The sequence below is a fragment of the Sinohyriopsis cumingii genome, chromosome 10, assembly GCF_028554795.1.
Source record: "Sinohyriopsis cumingii isolate HCF-2022 chromosome 10, ASM2855479v2, whole genome shotgun sequence".
NCBI lineage: Eukaryota > Metazoa > Mollusca > Bivalvia > Unionida > Unionidae > Sinohyriopsis > Sinohyriopsis cumingii.
In genome coordinates, this window is record NC_142970.1 from 29035964 (window position 1) to 29059643 (window position 23680).

Consider the following 23680-nt stretch of genomic DNA (forward strand, 5'->3'; position numbering starts at 1 on the left):
CCTATCCATCAGCACTGTATGCCTATCCATCAACACTATATGCATATCCATCAACACTATATGCCTACCCATCAACATTGTATGCCTATCCATCAACACTGTATGCATATACATAAACACTGTATGCCTATGCTTCAATAATATATGCTTATCCATCAACACTAAATGCATACACTATATGCCTATCCATCAACACTGTATGCCTATCCATCAACACTATAAGCCTATGCGTCAATAATATATGCCTATCCATCAACACTAAATGCATACACTATATGCCTATCCATCAACACTATATGCCTATTCATCAACACTATATGCCTATCCATCAGCACTGTATGCCTATCCATCAACACTATATGCATATCCTTCAACACTATATGCCTATCCATCAACACTGTATGCCTATCCATCAACACTGTATGCCTATCCATCAATACTATGTGCCTATCCATCAGCACTATATGCCTTTCCATCAACACTATATGGCTATCCATCAATGTGCCTATCCATCACCACTATATGCCTATCAATCAACACTATATGCCTATCCATCAGCACTGTATGCCTATCCATCAACACTGTATGCCTATACATCAACACGGTATGCCTATCCATCAACACTGTATGCCTATCCATCAATAATGTATGCCTATCCATCAACACTGTGTGCCTATCCATCAATAATATATGCCTATCCATCAACACTGTATGCCTATCCATCAACACTGTATGTCTATCCATGAATAATATATGCCTATCCATCAACACTGTATGCATATCCATCAACACTGTATGCCTATCCATTAACACTGTATGCCTATCCATCAACACTGTATGCATATACACCCACACTGTATGCATATACATCAATACTATATGCCTATCCATCAATACTATATGCCTATTCTTCAATACTATATGCCTATCCATCAACTCTGTATGCATATACATCAATACTGTATGCCTATCCATCAACACTATGCATATCCATCAATACTATATGCATATCCATCAACACTATATGCCTATCCTTGAATACTATATGCCTATACATCAATACTATATGCCTATACATCAATACTATATGCCTATACATCAACACTATATGCCTATCCTTCAATGCTGTATGCCTATCCTTCAATACTATATGCCTATACATCAACACTGTATGCATATACATCAATACTATAATGCCTATACATCAAAAAAATTTGCCTATCCATCTACTCTATATGCCTATCCATTAACACTATGCCAATTCAACAGAATACAAACACTATCCATCAAAACTATATGCCTACCCACCAACACAATATACCTACCCGTCAATACAATATGCCAATTCAACACAATACAGTCACTTTCCATGAACACTATATGCCAATTCAACAGAATATAGTCACTATCCATCAACAACATAAGACTATTGAACATAACATAGTAGGATTGATACAAGTGCAATGTCAATTAAACAGAATATAGTAGGGTAAATACAAAAGAATATAGTAGGGTCAATACAACAGAATATAGTAGGGTAAATACAACAGAATATAGTAGCGTCAATACAATAGAATATAGTAGGGTCAATGCAACAGAATATAGTAGGATCAATGAAACAGAATATAGTAGAGTCAATACAACAGAATATAGTAGGATCAATACAACATAATATAGTAGGGTCAATAAAACAGAATACAGTAGAGTCAATACAACAGAATATAGTAGAGTCAATACAACAGAATATAGTAGGATCAATACAACATAATATAGTAGGGTCAATACAACAGAACATAGTAGGGTTAATAAAGTAGGATATATTAGGGTCAATACAAGTTTAGCACTAGAACTTCAGGATTTCTATGAACATACCTTGGCCTCCTTTCCATCTTCAGTGAATGACCATGGCCTTGCAATGATATTTAATTTCTCCATTAGGAGCAAGATATGGTCCTTGTTATCATGGAATACCTGGTGGTTCTTCTCTGTCCAGATGGCATCTAGAAATCAAGAGAATGACAAGAGAAACACAGCCATTTTTTTTAAAATAGTAATATAAAGATCACGTAGATGTACTAATTTTAATTAAAGAAAAATAATGTTACATGTACATTTATGTGTATATATTTAAGATTGTCATTAGCAAAAGAAGGGATACAAGACAGTGTAATTTCAATGCAAAATATATTTCTCATATAATGTTGAGTTGGTTCTAGTCTGAAACCAAAATTATATAATATATACAAACTTCAGTCACTCAAGCAATGATCATCTGAATGATAGGGTCCAATCAAATGACTTCCCTGTAGAGAACAGTTCAAACCAAACATTTAATATGACAGTCATTAGAGTGTTTGAAGTTCCACGATATATACATCTCACAGAGGTAGTATTATCAGGACCAAATATCAAGTCTGACAGTTATTAGAGTTTTTGAAGTTCCACTATATACACATCTGACAGAGGTAGTATTATCAGGGCCAAACATTTAATATGACAGTCATTAGAGTTTTTGAAGTTCCACTATATACACATCTAGCAGAGGTAGTATTATCAGGACCAAATATTAAGTCTGACAGTCATTAGAGTTTTTCAAGTTCCACTATATATTCGTCTGACAGAGGTAGTATTTTCATGACCAAACATTTAATATGACAGTCATTAGAGTTTTTGAAGTTCCACTATATATACATCTGACAGAGGTAGTATTATCATGACCAAACATTTAATATCACAGTCATTCGAGTTTTTTAAGCTCCACTATATACACATCTGACAGAGGTAGCATTATCATGACCAAACATTTAATATGACAGTCATTCGAGTTTTTTAAGCTCCACTATATACACATCTGACAGAGGTAGTATTATCAGGACCAAACATTTAATATGACAGTCATTAGAGTGTTTGAAGTTACACTATATATTCATCTGACAGAGGTAATATTATCAGGACCAAACATTTAATATGACAGTCATTACAGTGTTTGAAGTTCCACTGTATATTCATCTGATGTAGGTAGTATTATCAGGACCAAATATTAAGTCTGACAGTCATTACAGTTTTTGAAGTTCCACTATATACACATCTGACAGAGGTAGTATTATCAGGACTAAGCTTACCCATTACAATATACAGTAAGCTAATCATAATTTTAAAATCAGATATTGTGTGGTCATAAATTTCGGTCAATTTAAATTATTTTAGTATAGAACCCATATGCCTGATAATTTTCTGTTGACGTTTATACAGCCTTGTACAGCTCTAGTTTACAGTTTTGACTAAATTATTTTAACATATACTTTTTTATGACATACAGTCAAACCTGTCAATAGCAACTATACACAGGAACATGTCATATGGGCTTTTGAAAACAAGAGACTTGTCAAACCTGTCAATAGCAGTTACACACTGAAACATGTCAGATGGACATTTGCAAACAAGAGACCTGTCAAACCTGTCAATAGAAGTTACATACAGAAACATGTCAGGTTGGCTTTTGCATACAAGAGACTTGTCAAACCTGTCAAAAGCAGTTGCACACTGAAACATGATAGATGTGCCTTTGCAAACACGAGACTTGTCAAGCCTGTCAATAGCAGTTACACACTGAAACATGTCAGATGGACTTTTGCAAATTAGAGATTTGTCAAACCTCTCAGTAGCAACTACACACACGAACATGCCAGACAGGCTTTTTCAAACAAGAGACCTGTGAAACCTGTCAATAGCAGTAACACAAAGAAAACTGCCATATGGGATTTTGCACCAAAAATAATCTTTGCACCATAAAAAACCTGGTTTGAAAGTGAATTATTCATGATTAAATCCGTATGTAAGCCATTTAAGAAAGCTCGTGTTTATCTGCTTATTATATAGATGTGATTGATACTAATTCATTGTTTATAATCAACAGAATATTCTCTCTTATAGAACATATCTTCTTGGATACAAAACAATAACCTAATAATTAAACTCACGATCAAACTCCCCCAAGCCCTTGATGAATTAAACTCATTTACCAAGATTTATAGAAACTGGATTAGAAATATCAGGTACATGTAACTTTCTCCAGAATTGGTACAGATGAGCACTTTTTAAAGCCACACCCAATGATGTCAATAGGTGGAAACCACATCGTGTCAACTAGGTCATGGGCTGAATCAGATCCATGGGCAGTAAATTGTCAATAGGTGGGATCAACCACATCGTGTCAACCAGGTCATGGGCTGAATCAGACCCATGGGCAGTAAACTGTCAATAGGTGGAATCAACCAGGTAGTGGGCTGGTTCAGGTCCATGGGCAGTAAATTGTCAATAGGTGGAATCAACCATGTCATGTCATCTTGATCAGGTCCAAGGGCAGTAAATTGTTAATAGGTGGAATCAACCTGGTAGTGGGCTTGATCAGGTCCATGGGCAGTAAATTGTCAGTAGGTGGAATCAACCAGGTCATGGCCTGGATCAGGTCCAGGGGCAGTAAATTGTTAATAGGTGGAATCAACCAGGTCATGGGCTGGATCAGGACCATGGGCAGTAAATTGTCATAAGGTGGAATCAACCAGGTCGTGGGCTGGATCAGGCCCATGGGCAGTAAACTGCACATGCCTGCTTTAGATCTTGAGAGGTAATACACAGTAAATCTAATGCAATGCATTTCATTAATATGATCATATTTTCCTTATTATGGAACCTTTCTACAACAATGACAATATAAGCTTATCTACCAAGTTTTATCCAACTGAAATGACAATAATAACATACCGGTGAGTGAATCTACCAAGACTGATCCAACTGGAATTTGGTCCTTAGAGTGGTAACACTTATTACAGAACCTGTCTACCATAATGATAATACTGTATAGTTTATTTACCAAGGTGGGTCCAGTTGGAACTTGGACCTTCAAGTGGTAACGCTTTTTTTAGTTCTAACCTATCTATGACAGTGATAATATAAGCTTATTTATGAAAGTGAATCAAATATGGACGTCTGAAAATTTAAGGACACAAGTCCATATTCCTGGTGTTCATCAATATGGACTCCTGCATGGTAAGAAAGTCATTGTCCATGGATGGACAGCACATGACCCATGTAAGGCTATATCATAAGCTCAAATGGCCTTAATTCAGGATAAGCCAAACAGAGGGGGGCTATTTGCCCTTTTCATTATCTTAGTTGGATTCTAATAGTATGTTTCTAATATGGATAAAAACGCTTATTATTTGCTTATTGCATTTTTACCATAAATTATTTCACAACACATTGGAGAAGAATCCAATTCATCAATAATAAAGCATTTATCAATGATGGTGTTGTTGTTATCAGCGGACTACCATACCAACACGTGACTCTGCTTCATGAATCTGGCTTGTCCAGGTTGCTGCGACAGCTTTCAGACAGTTGTTCTTGGAATAAATTTGTTGAAAACTAGTTGTCCGTTTTCGGTTTTACAAACAGTATATGACTTTCATTTATTAGTTTCCAATGTTTGAACAACAAAATTGAAAAGGGGATTATTGTTAATATCATGTGAATATTGGACCTCTGTTGTATTTGACATGCAGGTTGTGAGGTTTGTATAGTCATAGCAAGCAATGCAAACAGTGAGTACCAAGGTGAGTTTCATCAACAATGTGGTAATGTTCATTTCATCTATGAGCTGAGTAAGGACGTAATGCTAATAAAACTCAGTTTCTTAATAAGTCATTTTCGTATCGATTTCATGCAGGTATGACTTGTGGTAACATTGAATAATTTTGTGTTGGTGAATTCCAACATTTGATTGGCATTTGACAGTAACCCCACAATGTCCAAATATCAAAAAAAGGATGGGAAGGGTCAATTAAAAATATATGCTTAATAATGAGACTTGAATGATTTAGATTGTTAACATAACTTTAGCAATTTTTCAGTAATATCGCTAAGATGTCTGCAGTGTGGCAGTTTATAATGATGTCTAACATGGGCAAAATGCTGCAGACATGTAGCATCATGCCCCACCCTGTCACAGTATCTTGAAACCAGGTTGACCAGTCCTAACACTAACTTTTTAATGCTGAACAGGTGAGGGAAATATTGATTGTGAGAAAATAAATAAATTATATGAGTAAACAAAAATTAGAGCCTGAAAACATAAAATGTGATGCTATCAAATAGGTCAAATACTGCAGCAAATCAATTCTTTAGAATATAACAAAACGACCAGGCACTGATTGGGTCTCCAATGACCATTTAAAGCATAGCATGGAAACTCATCTAATAAGGCATCTAATGCCTAGTGTATTATGTGATCCAGTTTGAATATTTGCCTAATATATATATGGATGTTGGAATATTCTACTGATATACAAACCAAATGGTAAGTGTAAAAGATCTGGTGAATTATCATGGAATATTCTACTGATATACAAACCAAATGGTAAGTGTAAAAGATCTGGTGAATTATCATGGCATAACATTGACATCTTGTCTGGGGAAACTATTTGAAAAAATATTGATAACCAGAATTCAAGACTGTTTAGACAGGATCAACTTTTCAATATTGTATCAGTTCAGATCTTCTAAGGGTGCTGGAGATATTTTTGCTGTACTTACCCTTGATGTGCAATATAAGTCATAAAGCTAATGTATATTCTTTTTATCTGGATAACTAAAAGGCATTTGATAGATTGCTCAAGTCACACTTTTCATTAAGTCAAGGTCATAAAGATGTATCCTGGTAAATGTCGCCTTCTGTGTGGAGCATAAAACATTTCCATAGACAAATAGCTCCTCAGTTAAACTAAGACTACACAAGAATTCATAATCAAACATTTTTCATATATTATATATGAAGCAAATAAGTACAAACCTATCAGTTCATCGGTGAGTTTTCCTGTCTCTTCAAATTCATACCACTTGCTAGTGATGGCAGGATATTTCCTGATGAATGACTCAGCTGTAATCAGAGACTTCAGGGCATCAATCAACCACTGTGGATCCAGCACAATGTTCTCCCTCAATCCTTCAACACTGAAAACCCCATACAAAAATACTGGTGATGGAGACGTCGTACATTAGTTCCCTTGTCCGAATAAATCAATAAGTACTGATGCGTATTTTTATTTCAAGAAACCAATGAATGGGGTGACTGCTTTTGATAATTTTTGTACAGACATAAACATATAACAGTAACAAACGTATAAGTTACTTGAATCAATTACCATTAAAATTACGTGGAACAATTTTCTAATCAGAAAAGCTTATGTTTCTTGTTGCCAGAAGAATCAACCCACTGTTAAAGACTTTATGTAAGTCATGGTACAGTTCACGATTTTGTGGAAGCCAATGTTCACAACTAAGTTCACAACTCCAGAAATGACAAGTCATGTGCTTTGCAGGAACATTTTTACGGCTTACAGTGTGAAAGAGAAATAACGTGTTATACAAAATAAATATACGTGCATTGTAATACAAAGATAATTAATATTCTATTTGTTTTCATGTGTTATTGATTGTTCCATAAAATGATGTAATTCACATATTCTTAATATGTTGACAACACAGCCTGACCTTTTACTGAAAGTTTTAACACACCATTTTTGCCAATGTCTGTTACCGTCTGACAAATTTATCTTGTCTACTGATGTATATAAGCAATAAAATAGAGTACCCACCCCATGAAATATACTTCCACTCACCAAGTTTCATGATTATTGGAAATAGATATTCACATGGCTGAAGTGTGGCAACTTTTGAAAAGATTGTTTGCACACTTGCCAAGAGACTATTCACATACTGCCCATTGCATAATCTACTTTAACCAACCGTTCGTATGTCTGTCATGTGTTCGTCTGTTTCTTTTTACAGGTGATTATAGGCAAAACTGATACAATATTATACTCTCACTACTTCATTTTCTACAGTAACACAAACATTTATGTTACCAATCAGATCCATAATCTTATGTAGATAAAGTACCCACAATGCATGTGTAAACAGGCCACACATACTAATTGGATGGTTGGAGAAGCTAAGTGCACAATATAACATATGTTTTCCATATATTATGTCTTTCATTGACAATCGTTTTATGTGGTAATGAGCCTGTGAGAAGTGTCGAATTTTGAACTACAGCAAATTTTAAAATTGAATGCATTGACCAATTAAAGTCTTATCGCGTTTAAGCGAGAAAGTCTTTGTGAAGGGTCATTCTGACCTTTCGTTGTTCATCTCCCCCATGTCAGTGTAAACTTCAAAGGAACAATATTTTCAACCCAGTGAAATTGACCGGGTTATCTTAACATGGTCCTTAGAAAGTAAACATTTGAGCCACCAACCTTAACCACTTGGTTGGAACTTGTGTCCACTTATCATACTTTCAAAAGGGAAATTGTCATGCACTGTCGTACACAGATTATGAGCTGTCTAAATCTGATGAAAAAAGTTATTTCTTTGGAAAAGATTAGGGACCCTTGCCTACGATTGGGTAGAATGAATTAGGGCGCATAGTTTAGAGCAATCTGACTTTAAAGTGACGACACTAGTCAAAAGTCCTTAGTCTGGAAATTTCCTAGAAGAGGAAACTTAGTCACCACTCCATGGAAGCCTACGATTAGTGCTTTCCTCGTGACACAAGAAAGGGACCAGTTGGTCATCATGTAAACGGAAAGGCATGTTTAGTGCTAGGACGCACAAGTCCTGAAGAAACAGCGACAAGGAACAGCTTTTTGAGAGAAGGACGAGACAGTCCGAAGAGACAGGAGTAGGGGAAAAGAAACGAAAGAAGGACGAGCTCAGAATAAAAAGACCAGGAAGTCCATGAATGGGCAGAACCTACAGTTCAGGAAGGATGAACTAGGAGACATTGATATACGGTCCAAGTGAATGAAGGTGATGCAATCAATCGTGGACATTGCGCTCTTTTCACCTCTTATTACGATGATGTAATAAATCCAAATTGGACACACCTGTTAAATTCTACTTATATAATCTTACTTGAATTTGAATTGCTGGTATTAATTTGTTTTGATTAAATTTGTTATTTTGTTGTCAAAGTGGGCTTGTATTGTTTTATTTCTTCCCAGTATTCTTGCTCAGTTCTCTGTCTAAATTCCATTCTTCTTTCAGTCCCGCCTGGCTATAATATCGAGGGAGGTCATTCTCTGGATAACGCCTTTAACTACCCCTCTTTATAAGAGGGCGACATTACAGCTTGTAACAAGGAATACTCGTCTGCAAGTGTAGCTACTGGTTTTGGAAGTGAAAGTAGCTTTAAGACTACTAGATCACATTATTCAGGGACATAACTTTAGGTGACTAATCCACATAATATTATTCTTTCACAAAAAACAAAATGATACTATTTATTAATAAGTTTCTTGGGGATAAAAATGGACAGGTATTCCCCTCTGCAGGAGATATTGTTTTCATTTTTTATCTTTTATTTTATTTTTTTAATTTGGGAACAATAACTGGAATATTTCAGACTTGCCCATGCTGCATTTACTTATCACTGTGCGGAAAGTCTTTTCTATTCTTGCCACATGGCAGCAGTGTGAATAGCCTTTTCAGAACTGACCATATTTTCAATAATTTATAAGAAAATATCATGCACTGCTAGTATGAAATTGGGAAACATTAAAAAATTTCAGTATTGGAAACTGATGCAGCAATGGTAAACAATATGTTCAACTGACATGTTTGCAGAAAACAAACAGACCTTATTTACCTCTAGTACAGTTGCATAATCTTCAGTTTCAAGCACTATGCACCTCAATGGTTTGTTACAATCTCTTAACTGACATTTCTTGGAATCGTTTTTTAATTTAACATGAAAGTCATATATCCCACCACAAGACATGCCCAATAGATAAAATTATGTCCCTTCCTGCTTTTATTCACAAGAATCGTAATGTTCCTGTTTTATTCTTCTCTACTGATTATTAACACTTTTTAAGAGACTAATTTTCCCTTTTGTATTCAACATGTATATCCTGCTGGAGACCATTTTATGAAATTTCTATAATGAACAGTTTGGTCTTGATGATGTTTTGCATGAAAAAATATGTGCAGATTAAAGTGTATGCAGTACTACTGTAAAGTAAGTTTGGTTCTCTTACTAACTCCACAACCATCAGTAGGCACTTATATCATGGAGAGTGCATGCCTTTACATCTCAGTCATAACCTTCAGCACTTAGGTCTGTACATCCTAGCCACAGCCAAGTCATGGAGAATTCATGTCTGTGTATCTTATCCACAGCACTCATCAAGCACTCAGGCCACGAGCAGTTCATGTCTGTATATCTTAGCCACAGCCCTCAGCAAGCACTCAGGTCATGGAGAGTTCATGTCTGTATATCTTAGCTACAACCCTCAGCAACCACTTAGGTCATGGAGAGTTCATGTCTGTATATCTTAGCCACAGCCCTCAGCAAGCACTCAGGTAATGGAGAGTTAATGTCTTTATATCTTAGCCACAGTCCTCAGCAAGCACATAAGCGCAACTGCGACAATGATTCCTCCTTTAATGAGACTTAAGGGGACAGCAAACAAATGATCACTGCGAGACTCTCATGCCACTATGTTGTAGGCTGTACAAGGCTTTGACCAGGACACGAGCCCATGTAGCAGATGATATTTCTGCTTGGTCAGAGACCAACCACAGAGTGTAACAGGATGGACAGACCACCACCCTCTCTTGTCAAGCGAGTCTGCTGCCTAGCAGTCTTTCTTGATGCCAGAGAAAGTTCTGTGCAAGATACTGAACCATTACTGAATATGGGAGCATCAGAAAATATCATTGTGAATGGGCCCCAGTAATTTTCTCAAATGTTTTGGACACATGTCTGGGAGAAGAATGTGGTAAATGTATGTTTCCTTTTTGTTCTACAACTGCTTATAGGGTGGCGGTAGGGCTTATGGGACTAACTCTACATGTTGTTCTTTGACGCAAATGACATTGCTGATCTCTTCTTGACAGCCTTTGAAACGATTGGCAGGCTGTTTCTTTTCTGCTGGATGAGGCTAGATCTAACATAGCTGATCCACAGACTATAATGTCCCCCACATCTTGAAACAAAGTCGCATACATTCGTAATGTCATGGAGGGGAAAGCTGACTGACTGCCATGTTGGTGTGGTTCCCCAACTCCCATTTGGATTAAATAGAAACATGCGTAAGGAATGATTCTAATTCAATCTCCTTCCATTGGCTGGTAAACCAAGACCAACTCCCTAACCCCATAAAAACTGGGCAGAATCGTACAGGAAGATGTCTATCAACCCAATTCCTATATCTAGGCTGACAATTAAAACCTGGTGTCCTGTTGATTGATGAGTGTTAATGTGATTGGTAACCAGGGCATGAAGCCAGCTGACCATCAACCACCAAGTGCCCACACCTGCTGACTGATGACTAGTCCAGCAACTCAGATAAGTTAGGTCAATCTGACAAGTCTTTCCAAATGAAAAATATTCAAGAACGAGTGCCATGGTTATATTGGTCACGAGTACTTTACTTTCCTTGAGAACACAGTGCTAAACAGAAAATCTCCCCAATAAGGAAGTGATCAAGATCCCTCCAGGAAATGAGCAGAAGGTTTATCCAGAGATCAAGAGGAAGAAAGGATTTCTTTCCTCCCCCAATAAGTGAGACAACCTGTTACTAAGTCAAATACTTTATCTGACTAAAGATGTGCAAATACCATACACAACATGACGGTTGGGTGAGTGTCCCATACTCATACTCACCCACACGTTGAGACAGATTATATCACTAAATAGAGAATACAACACAATATAATGGGAAGTAAACAAGAGTAGATATCAGACACCAGTTCTAAAAGAGGAACAATTAACTAAGCACAGCTACAATGAGCAAGGTGCAAAACCCCTTCACAATTGCAAGTAAAAAAACAAGAAAACACTCAGGAATGTAATGACTGGAGAGAAAATAACTTAATATAAAAAGGGTAATGACAAATTGAAAATGCATTTAACAGCTGCAATGAACCTTATAATCACTGGAGCATCCTGATACTTGAACTTGCATAATCAGTTCAAGGAAGAAAAGAACAAGGGCATTCCATATGTTCGGTATGAGTATGGAGTCAGAATGGGATCGTGTTCTTTTCTACTCTCAGTCTCCAAATGGAAATGACAGACTTGGCATCCTATAAAGGAGTCACAATGGGATCATGTTCTTTTCTACTCTAAGTCTCTAAATGGACTGACAGATTTGGCATCCCATAAAGGAGTCAGAATGAGATCATGTTTTTTTCAACTCTCAGTCTCTAAATGGACTGACAGACTTGGCATCCCATAAAGGAGTCAGAAAAGGATCATGTTCTTTAAAATTATCAGTCTCCAAATGGACTGACAGACTTGGCATCCCATAAATGAGTCAGAATGGCATCATGTTCTTTTCAATTCCCAGTCTCCAAATGGAATGACAGACTTGGCTTCCTAAAAAGGAGCCAAAATGAGATCATGTTCATCTTTTCTACTCTCAGTCTCCAAATGGACTGACATACTTGGCATCCCATAAAGGAGTCAGAATGAGATCACTGTTTTTTTTTAATTCTCGGTCTCAAAACGGGTTTTCGGCATGATATGGCTTGGGGTCATGTCATATAGGTTTTTCAACACAATATAAAATTGTACAAAAATGGACAAAGTCCAGAGCACTTTAATATAAGTTATCATGATTTTGCTCAGTATACAATGGAGTAATTTTAACGAGCATTTCAATGCATCCTTAGCTTGGGGCCCGGAGTGGCCGAGTGGTCTAACACGCTCTCCGTTACGGATCACTGCCATCTCACCTCTGTCTGCGTAGGTTCGAGTCTCGGATTCGGCCAATGTGGGTATGTGAGAAAGCATGCCAGTAGCTTCTCGAGGGTCGGTGGTTCTTTCCGGGGATTTCCCGGGTTCTTCCTCCACCATTAATACTGGCCGCCATGTATAGCCTATCGTGTGCTGAAAAATTGCGTTAAACACTAAAACAACAACAACAACAACAACAACATCCTTAGCTTACCATAGAGGGAATTAACAGACATTTACATTCCAACAGGTTAACGTAGTCTTTCTCCCACATGAAAAGTCAGTTAAAAGATATTTCGATTCCAACAGGGAAAATATAGCATTTCTCTCAAATGAAGAGTGAATTAATAATTGAAATTTCAACTGGGAAAAATAGCCATTCTCTCACCTGAAGTAGAGGATTGCGCCCATCTCATGATGGAATCTAAGGAAGAGATCGAGTTCATTGCTGTCTTCAATCCTAACAGATCCTGACTCATTTATCTCTTCAATGAGACTGCGTGCTATAACCTGATGGAAAGAAATGTAAAGTGTTATAGGCTAACGATTAAGGTGATAGATCCCATTAACAAAAAAACAGCTACAATGTGTGAGGAATACAATGAAATATGATATGTCCCAATTATTAATCAAATAATCACTATCACATTACTTTCAAGTTTAACGTGCCCTAATTAATATATTGCACACTTCAAAGTTCTCTCAGTAAACCTTCTGATCATATGTTGAGAAATGGGACATTTTCAAAAACTTTCCCTCAAAAATAAAATATTATACTGAATAAAAATAAAATGCTCCCTATCAAATTACTGGAATCACCTTTTTAATGCCTATACAAAATTTTCCCTTTCATTTGGAGACAATCCCAGCTGAAACATGGCTATGAGTCACAATCTAAGTATTATGCCCTATTCATTTCTCACTTGTTGGAGATACCAGTTTACAGAATCACTTGCAACAATATTTTAATGCTGGAGTCAACACACCCTATTATGTATTACATCACATTGATAGTTGGAATCTCCTTAACTATATTTTAATGGTGGAGTCAACACACTCTATTATATATTACATCACATTGATAGTTGGAATCTTCTTAACTATAACTTCTTAACTATGGGCTTTATAATCATATGCATAATCATCTACTGCATTGCCTTGATGGGTTGTTTAGTCAATTACAGAATTGAACCATCCATTTCATTGCCTTGGATGGGTTGTTTAGTCATTACATCATCATCCACTGCATCACCTTGGATGGGTTCTTTAGTCAATTACAGAACAGAATCATCCATTTCACTGCCTTGGATGGGTTTTATAATCATATGCATAATCATCTATTGCATTGCCTTGATGGGTTGTTTAGTCAATTACAGAACTGAATCATCCATTTCACTGCCTTGGATGGGTTGTTTAGTCATTACATAATCATCCACTGCATCACCTTGGATAGGTTGTTTAGTCAATTACCGAACAGAATCATCCATTTCACTGCCTTGGATGGGTTTTATAATCATATGCATAATCATCCACTGCATCACCTTGGATAGGTTGTTTAGTCAATTACATAATCATCCACTGCATTGCCTTGGATGGGTTCTTTAGCCATTATGTAATCTTCCATTTCACTGCCTTGGATGGGTTGTTTAATCAATTATATAATCAGTGACTGCATTTCCTTGGATGGATTGTTTAGTCAATAACATAATCATCCATTGCCTTGCCTTGGATGGGCTGTTTAGTCAATTACATAATCATCCACTTCATTGACTTGAATGGGTTCTTTAGCCATTATGTAATCATCCATTTCACTGCCTTGGATGGATTGTTTAGTCAATAACATAATCAACTATTGCCTTGCCTTGGATGGATTGTTTAGTCAGTAACATAATCATCCACTGCATTTCCTTGGATGGATTGTTTAGTCAATTACATAATCATCCACTGCATTTCCTTCGATGGGTTGTTTAGTGAATTACAAAATCATCAACTGCATTGCATTAGATGGATTGTTAAAATCAATTACATAATTATCAACTGCATTGCCTTGGCTGAGCTGTTTAGTCAATTACATAATAATCCATGCATTGCCTTCGATGGGTTGTTTAGTCAATTCCATAATCATCCACTGCATTGCCATGGATGGATTGTTGAATCAATTACATACTCAGTAACTGCATCGCCTTGGATGGGTTGTTGTCAAATACATAATTATCCACTGCATTGCTTTGGATGGGTTGTCTAGAAAATTACATAATCATCTACTGCATTGCCTTGGCTGAGTTGTTTAGTTAATTGCATAATTATCCACTGCATTGCCTTGGATGGGTTGTTTAGTCAATGACATAACATCCACTGCATTGCCTTGGATGGGTTATTTAATCAATTACATAATCATCCATTGCATTGCCTTGGATGGGTTGTTTAGTCAATTTCAAAATCATCCAATGAATTAATTGCCTTGTATGGGTTGTTTAGTCAATGACATAATGTACACTGCATTTCCTTGGATGGGTTGTTTTATGTAACAGCTTTGTTAATTACATAAGCATCCACTGTGTTGATTTGGATGGGTTGTTTTATTAATAAGATGATCTGATGTGATTGAATTGATCAGACTACACTACACTGGCCTTTAATTGTTTCATAATGAAGAACAATGTGTTACAACATCCACACGGCATGTCATGATTTATATAGACTGAAACATCCCAAATATTACAAACAGGTCAACTATAAAGACTGAAACATCCCAAATATTCCAAACAGGTCAAAATTATTCATTGGTTAATGTCAGCAATGTCTTTTGTTTTGCTATGATATCAGTAAGAAATTATAAGGATCCGATCAAGCCAGTAAATAAAGAAATGAAATACAAGTATTTTTGCAATACAATATGTAAGTACTGCCTGTGTAAATGTTACCTATCAAAATTCTTCACAAGACATATATTGATACAATTGCCCTAACTATTTGTTACCAGAAAAATTCCGAATTCAAGCATCGTGAACAGATTTTTAAAATAAAAATGCATTTCTTTTAGCTATATATATTTCTAAAAAGCCAAGCTGCACTTCTTTAATTTCAAAATATGAATAGAACATTGTATTCACATCATGCAGAAACAGTTCCCTGATCTTATTAAGGCTATTTATTGATATTGTAAATGAATAAAATTAAAATATTTATTTGAAAATAAATTTATGTCATTTCATTGATTTGAGCAAGTAAGCGACTACACAAGCATCTTCACCATGTTTGCCAGTCCACCATAGAGCAAACATAATTTTTGTACTGAAAACACTTTCTTTTTTCAGTCATAATAACCTTGACCTTACAAATGCTGACCTCAAATTTGGCAGGCTTCTATTCTGTTCAAAGTGATAAAGGTTATGTTAAAGTTTGATCCAGCTCTGTGATGTACTAATTTTAATGTGCGAAATATTTTTCTTCTCTCAATCACAGTGACTTTGATCTTTGGCCTTTTGATCCCAAAATTGATAATGTTCTTTCTTATTCGAAGTGCATGTAATTCAAACATCTGTTGACTGTAAGTGGTGGAGATCTCGATTCATTGTGCATAAACTATTATTTTCTTTCTTTCAGGCATAGTGTTATATACCGATCAAATGTTTAAGAGAATGGTTGACGGTGATTAGTGACCAACATATCTCAATGAACATGACCTATGGTCAACATATGTGGACTTGAACTAAACATGACCCGAGCAGAAACCTCTATTGTCTTATTAGACTTGACTTGGTATTATACTTAGCTTGACTTGCTATACGTTGACATGGTATTAGTCTTACTGTGACTTGATAGTAGACTTACAATGACTTGGTATTAGACTTGCCATAACTGGTGTTAGATTTACCATAACTTATATTTTACTTACCTTGACTTGATATTAGACTTACCCTGACCTGATATTAGTCTTACCTTGACTTGGTATTGGACCTAATATTAGATTTGACATTGCTTGATATTAGACTTGACTTGATACGAGACGTACCTTGACTTGTGTTTTGACATGTCGTGGCTTTGTATTAGACCTAACATGACTTGGTATTAGACTTACCTTGACATAATAAGCATGAGACTTGACTGGTTAGACTTATCTTTACTTGATATTAGACTTACCTTGAGTTGGTATTCCACTCACCTTGACTTGTTATGAGACTTACCGTGACGAGGTATTATTGGAATAGGACTTGCAGTGACTTAATGGCACTACCAAAACAATAAACATAATTTATACTCTAAGTGCAAGCCATGCACAATATTTGATCATGGAATTTGTCTTGAGCAAACTTAGTGTGCCAAACCCCTCTGATGTTCTGAGTCCAAATTAATAGTTCTCTTCCCTACTTTTTACACAACTTTGGTCAATATGTATGGTCTGATACTCAAATTAGTATGCAAACACCATTCTTCTTCTTGTTATAATGACCATCGCCATTAACCTTTTAACTCCAAAATCAATAATCTTATACCTTATCAAAAGAGTAAGCTATCTACAAGCTTTCATGACGATATATGGCTGGAAACTAAGATTTTGCACAGAATTATTTTTCATTTTTCATCTGCAGACTATATGAACTCTGACCTTCTGACACCAAAATCAATAGGTTTCTTTGCCCTCAGTGAAATTCACCCACAAAGCTTGTTACAGTTAGATCATGTAAAATCAAAGTTACAGTAGAGGTAGATTACGTTAACCCAAGGTTATAGTACATGTAAATTATCTAAAATCAAAGATATAGTACAGGTAGATCATCTAAAACCAAAGTTATAATACAGGTAAATTATTTAAAACCAAAGATATAGTATGGAAATGAAAAAGGCAAAAGACTGATGAATGGAAAATTTTGAAATTATATGATTCACCTTTGGAAGGTGTATAAATATTATACGTTTTCTTATGAACTTCACCTTGGCACCAGAAGATTTAGTGTAATAATTGAAAGGTGCATCAATGATAAAATAATGTTCCTATAAACTTTACCTTGGCACCAGAAGCTTTCAGTGTCATGATAGCTTGTTCCAAAGGAAGCCATCGTGCAGGTCTTTCCTCCCCCCAATCGGGCTGCTGTGAGGCCAGTACAAAAATTCTTTGTTTCAACTCTTCTAGCATGGGATCATTATGGGTGTTATCAATGGCAAAATCATCCATCAGGTGGCATATGGTTGGCTTGTCTTTCAAAATTTTGCGGAGTTCCTTAAAGTACTTATCTATAATTTCTTTCTGAGATTTCTGTAAATAAAATTAATTAGAATATGAAGGTTTTACATGCAGTTTTGTGAGTTTTGTTCACAACATGACTTTCTAAATCAAGCAAATCAAAACCAAAAACAATGTCTAATAAGGGAACCATTTTTTGATTTGCAGGAATACATCAACACATTAAAATCAGTTACAGCCTTCCAAGCCTAACAATTTTATCTCAGATGGGCGGTTGATATTCTTCCTTAAATCAGACCAATTTTCAGTAGAGTGTGTTAATTTGTCCAGTGATAATGTCCAGTAGTGTACTTATCTGTCCAGTGATATTGTCCAGTTGGACATTTAGAAAGGTCATAAGTGTAATCAGAGATAGATGCAGTGACAATAAACATTATATTCAACTTAAAAGATTGTCAAGGTCAGAAGTGTAATCAGAGATTGATGTGGTGACAATAAACATTATTTTCAACTAGAAAGATTGTCATGGTCAGAGGTGTAATCAGAGATGGATGCAGTGACAAACACAGATCATGTTCAACTAAAAGGCTTGACCAGTACATACAACCTCATTACCTCCAGTACAGTGTCAAAAATTGGGGTTCCAAATCCTATGTAGCTCAATGATGTCTTGCTATCTCTCGACTTATTGAAATCCTTTCCATCTTTTTAAATTACAGATGGTGACATTTCTCATATCAAGACAAATACTTTGGTCAACACATAATTTTCAGCAAACATAACTATTACCCTTCAAGAATTTTCCCAAGAATTCAAAATATTCCATTTTATTCTATGCTATTTGAATTTTGAAAGAGACTTTCTGTCCCTATTGTTTTGAACATGTATCGTCTCTTGGGTGCTATGTTTAGAAAATATTTTAAGCAACAGCTTCAGCATGCAAACATTTTGCATGCACAAATGTTTGCAGTAGAAAGCAAATGATGTACTTTTGTCAAGTTAGTCTGGTTCCATGACCAACACCGTTAATTATACTATGAAACCTTGATCCAAAACAAACACAGACAACCAAGTATCCCAGTTTCACCATATTAACAGTATTTCTATACTTTTAGTTATTATCAATCATGATCAAAACACTGAAGTTTACTTCCTTGTAACATGGCATTATGTTTATCAATCATTACCATCCACTGCTGTTTACTTCCTTATACCCTGGCATTATGTGTGTCTCAGTCATTATTAACCACTGCTGTTTACTTCAATCATTACAACCTGGCATTCTGTTTATCATTACCACTAACTACTTCCTTGGAACCTGGAATTATATTTATCAATCATTTTGTTTACTTCATTGTAACTTGGCATTCTGTTTATCAATCATTACTACTAACCACTGCTGTTTAGTTCCTTTTAACCTGGCATTATGTTCATTAATCATTACCATCCACTGCTGTTTACTTCATTGTAACATGGCATTGTTTATCAATCATTACCATCCACTGTTGTTTGCTTCATTGTAACATGGCATTCTGTGTGTCAATCATTACCATCCACTGCTGTTTACTTCATTGTAACCTGGCATTGTTTATCAATCATTACCATCCACTGTTGTTTACTTCATTGTAACATGGCATTCTGTGTGTCAATCATTACCATCCACTGCTGTTTACTTCATTGTAACTTGGCATTCTGTGTGTCAATCATTACCATCCACTGCAGTTTACTTCATTGTAACCTGGCATTGTTTATCAATCATTACCATCCACTGTTGTTTACTTCATTGTAACATGGCATTCTGTGTGTCAATCATTACCATCCACTGCTGTTTACTTCATTGTAACTTGGCATTCTGTGTGTCAATCATTACCATCCACTGCTGTTTACTTCATTGTAACCTGGCATTGTTTATCAATCATTACCATCCACTGTTGTTTACTTCATTGTAACGTGGCATTCTGTGTGTCAATCATTACCATCCACTGCTGTTTACTTCCTTGTAACATGGCATTCTGTTTGTCAATCATTACCATCCACTGCAGTTTACTTCATTGTAACCTGGCATTGTTTATCAATCATTACCATCCACTGTTGTTTACTTCATTGTAACGTGGCATTCTGTGTGTCAATCATTACCATCCACTGCTGTTTACTTCCATTTGACTTGGCATTCTGTGTATCAGTCATTACCATCCACTGTTGTTTACTTCCATTTGACATGGCATTCTGTGTATCAGTTATTACCATTCAATGTTGCTTACTTCCATCTGACATGGCATTTTGTGTATCAGTCATTACCATCCACTGTTGCTTACTTCATTGTAACATGACATTCTGTGTGTCAATCATTACCATCCGCTGTTGTTTACTTCCATTCGACATGGCATTCTGTGTATTAGTCATTACCACTCAATGTTGCTTACTTCCATCTGACATGGCATTCTGTGTATCAGTCATTACCATCCACTGTTGCTTGCTTCATTGTAACATGACATTCTGTGTGTCAATCATTACCATCCGCTGTTGTTTACTTCCATTCGACATGGCATTCTGTGTATTAGTCATTACCACTCAATGTTGCTTACTTCCATCTGACATGGCATTCTGTGTATCAGTCATTACCATCCACTGTTGCTTACTTCATTGTAACATGGCATTCTGTGTATCAGTCATTACCATCCACTGTTGTTTACTTCCATTCGACTTGGCATTCTGTCTATCAGTCATTACCATTCAATGTTGCTTACTTTCATTTGACTTGGCATTCTGTGTATCAGTCATTACCATTCAATGTCGTTTACTTCCATTCGACTTGGCATTCTGTGTATCAGTCATTACCATCCAATGTTGTTAACTTCCATTTGACTTGGAATTCTGTATACCATTAATTAATAACCACTGTTGTTTACTTCCTTGTAACCTGGCATTATCTGTATCAATGATTCTATCTTATACCTCTGTTAGACTATATTTATTTGCCTGTACCTACATACATATTTGCATGTACTTACTATTCTACATACATGTTTGCAAGTATTATGCTTTCTTATTTCTTTTTCAATCTATCAACACTATATTTATCCCCCCTTTATTAAAACCACCTTTCTAAAAAATAAAATCACATATCAATCATTGCAATATTTAATTATTCACACTTTTACTTAATTATTTTTATTGTAAAAAATCATAATGCTAAGTGATGTATTTCTCCAAGTAATAAGTACATTTATGCTCAGTTTAATTTTCATTAGCTATTTCTTCTCTAAAATGACTGACACAGTAATGATGGTAAAATGAAGACCACCCAGCTCTGAGAAACCCTTTGTACTTCTTACACGCGTCTGTCACATTCATTTGTTGAAAACAAGCATGTCTTACGGCACAAGTCTATCACAATCATTTCTAGAAAACAGGCAAGTCCTATAGTAATGTTTAAAGAGTCTGGGACCATGAGCTTGAAAAAGCTTTATGTCTGTTAACGTCGTCTAATCTAATGAGATGCATATAGTAACAAGACCTTAAACACACTCGATAAGATGAAAAGCCTGCTTCAAAACTATGGTCAGAACATATGCAATACTGATCTTGGTTGCAGTCAATTAAATAAATTAACTTTCAATAAATTTTGTTAAGACTTTATTTCGGAAACAAAAATATCGAATAAATGGGGCATATATACAAGACAGAATATGTCTACCAACTTAAAGTCAATCTTCATTTAAATATCAAATATGGAATAAACGGGGCAAACATGCAAATGACAGAATGTGTATGCCAACTTCAAGTCATTCTTCATTTCTGTATCAAATATGGAATTAAATATATAAAAGGCAGAGTTTGTACACCAACTTCAAGTCAATCTTTAAAGTAAAAACGTAATATACCTCTGAAAGCTTATCCACATGTGTGCCAACCAGAACCACATGGGGAATACTGGCTTCAGGTGATGGTGCACACGTGTGTATTGAGTTCATCCAAATCTCAACTAGGTCTGAAGAGAACAGAAAATACTTAAAGGTCATTGGTCATATATATTGTACAAACATGTGATATTATTCTAGCTCTATGGTGCATATGAGAAGAAGGATAGAAAGAGCGTAAGTAAAATATATCAAATAAAGATTACAGTAATGTTACTGCAGCTGTAAATTATTAACGTTTAAAATAATCATAATACTTTTCGAATGTGCAGAGTGTAGACTTTGATCAAACTCTTTACTTAGCATTATTATAATTAAATATTTAAAATTTGGAGTTGTTTTGTACTTGTATAACACAGTAAAGCTTTCTTATGCCTTTTTAAAACTTGTGCCGACATGTAAGTTCTAAATTTGCAGAACAGCTCCTTATAGCTACAGTTGTTGGGATTTTTTAAGTAAAGACTTCAAGAAAAACTATCTGACTAACTTTATTATTGCAAACCCCCACTCTCTTTCTTTCTCACTCATGGCTAAATGCGTTCTACTTACCATGAACTTTACACGGTTTAATCCCCTCCATATCAAGGAAACACTTGTCATCTTCTATAAGATCTGTGATTTGTCTATTGAGATCTATGACCAGGAGATACAGTGCACGCCTCGACAGAAATGTTTGATGAGTAGTATAGAAGGCATACTGCCCTGCAAAATCCCATATTGACAATGCTGCATATTTCATTGTATCTTTCTCTAGTTCTTCTGCATTTACATTGATCAAACGGAGGATTTCTACCACTGCATCCTTCATCTCTTTTTTTCTGGACTCTGTTTCACTCTTTGTAACAGTAACAGTGCTCGTTTCTTGGTCTGAATGTGCCATACCATGTCCCCCATCCATCTTGATAGCAGACAATTTGGCTGGCTGCGAGTAGGTCAATTGATCTGCTTGGTCTGACCTTGAAGTAGATGCTACTTTACTCATGTGAGTGTTATCTGCTTCAGGAGTTATCTCCCTTTCAGAAAGAACCTCCCTATGACCTTCTTGTTCCTGGCCGATATCAAACTTATGATGTGGTCCAGATAACAGGTTCATCAACCGATGAAGCCTGGACAATTGATCAGAATCTTGAAAAGCGAATATATATATATATATATATATATATATATATATATATATATATATATATATATATATATATATATATATATATATATATATATATATATATATGTGTGTGTGTGTGTGTGTGTGTGTGTGTGTGTGTGTGTTAATGGCTATAAATAAACACGATTCCCATGTCAATCATGTCATTTATATGGGTCTGTATACTAAATACTATATCTAATATTTTTGGACACATATGGTACTTTAGTAAGTTTATGATATATAAATATCCAAACATTCATTTTTATATATCACCTTGCCTCAACTGATGTTTTAATTTACCCTACCCCCACCGCCACCCATGAAAATTTAATTTATGAATGTAGTTTATATAATGTCCACATACTTTCTGCAGTCAGTGACAGGGCTTTCCAAACCAAAAATAATGGGATCCCACTGATTTAGGCAGTCAATGGAGTTGGTTGGTTGCTTAATGCCGTTCTCAGCAGAAGATTATGGCTAAATATGGTAGCCAGTACAACTGATGGAGGAAGAGCCCACAAACATCATGTAAGAACCACTGACCCATTGGAATATATTGACAGTTTTCCTGATTACTTGGTGCCCATTGCCCGGCAAAAAACAGATGATTCGTAATTGATGCA

General features: G+C 35.8%; 1 protein-coding gene across 1 annotated transcript; it reads right to left on the bottom strand.

Moving 5' to 3' along the window:
- Nucleotides 1-1860: 1860 nt before the first annotated feature.
- Nucleotides 1861-23003, bottom strand: LOC149789821 (putative serine/threonine-protein kinase pats1). The gene is made up of 6 exons (XM_089973131.1): nucleotides 22460-23003; nucleotides 21875-21981; nucleotides 17814-18062; nucleotides 13194-13315; nucleotides 6851-7011; nucleotides 1861-2000 (listed from the first exon to the last, which is right to left on the bottom strand). Exons 1-6 carry the CDS (start codon nucleotides 23001-23003, stop codon nucleotides 1861-1863), a joined length of 1323 nt encoding a protein of 440 aa, XP_089829257.1.
- Nucleotides 23004-23680: the final 677 nt, after the last annotated feature.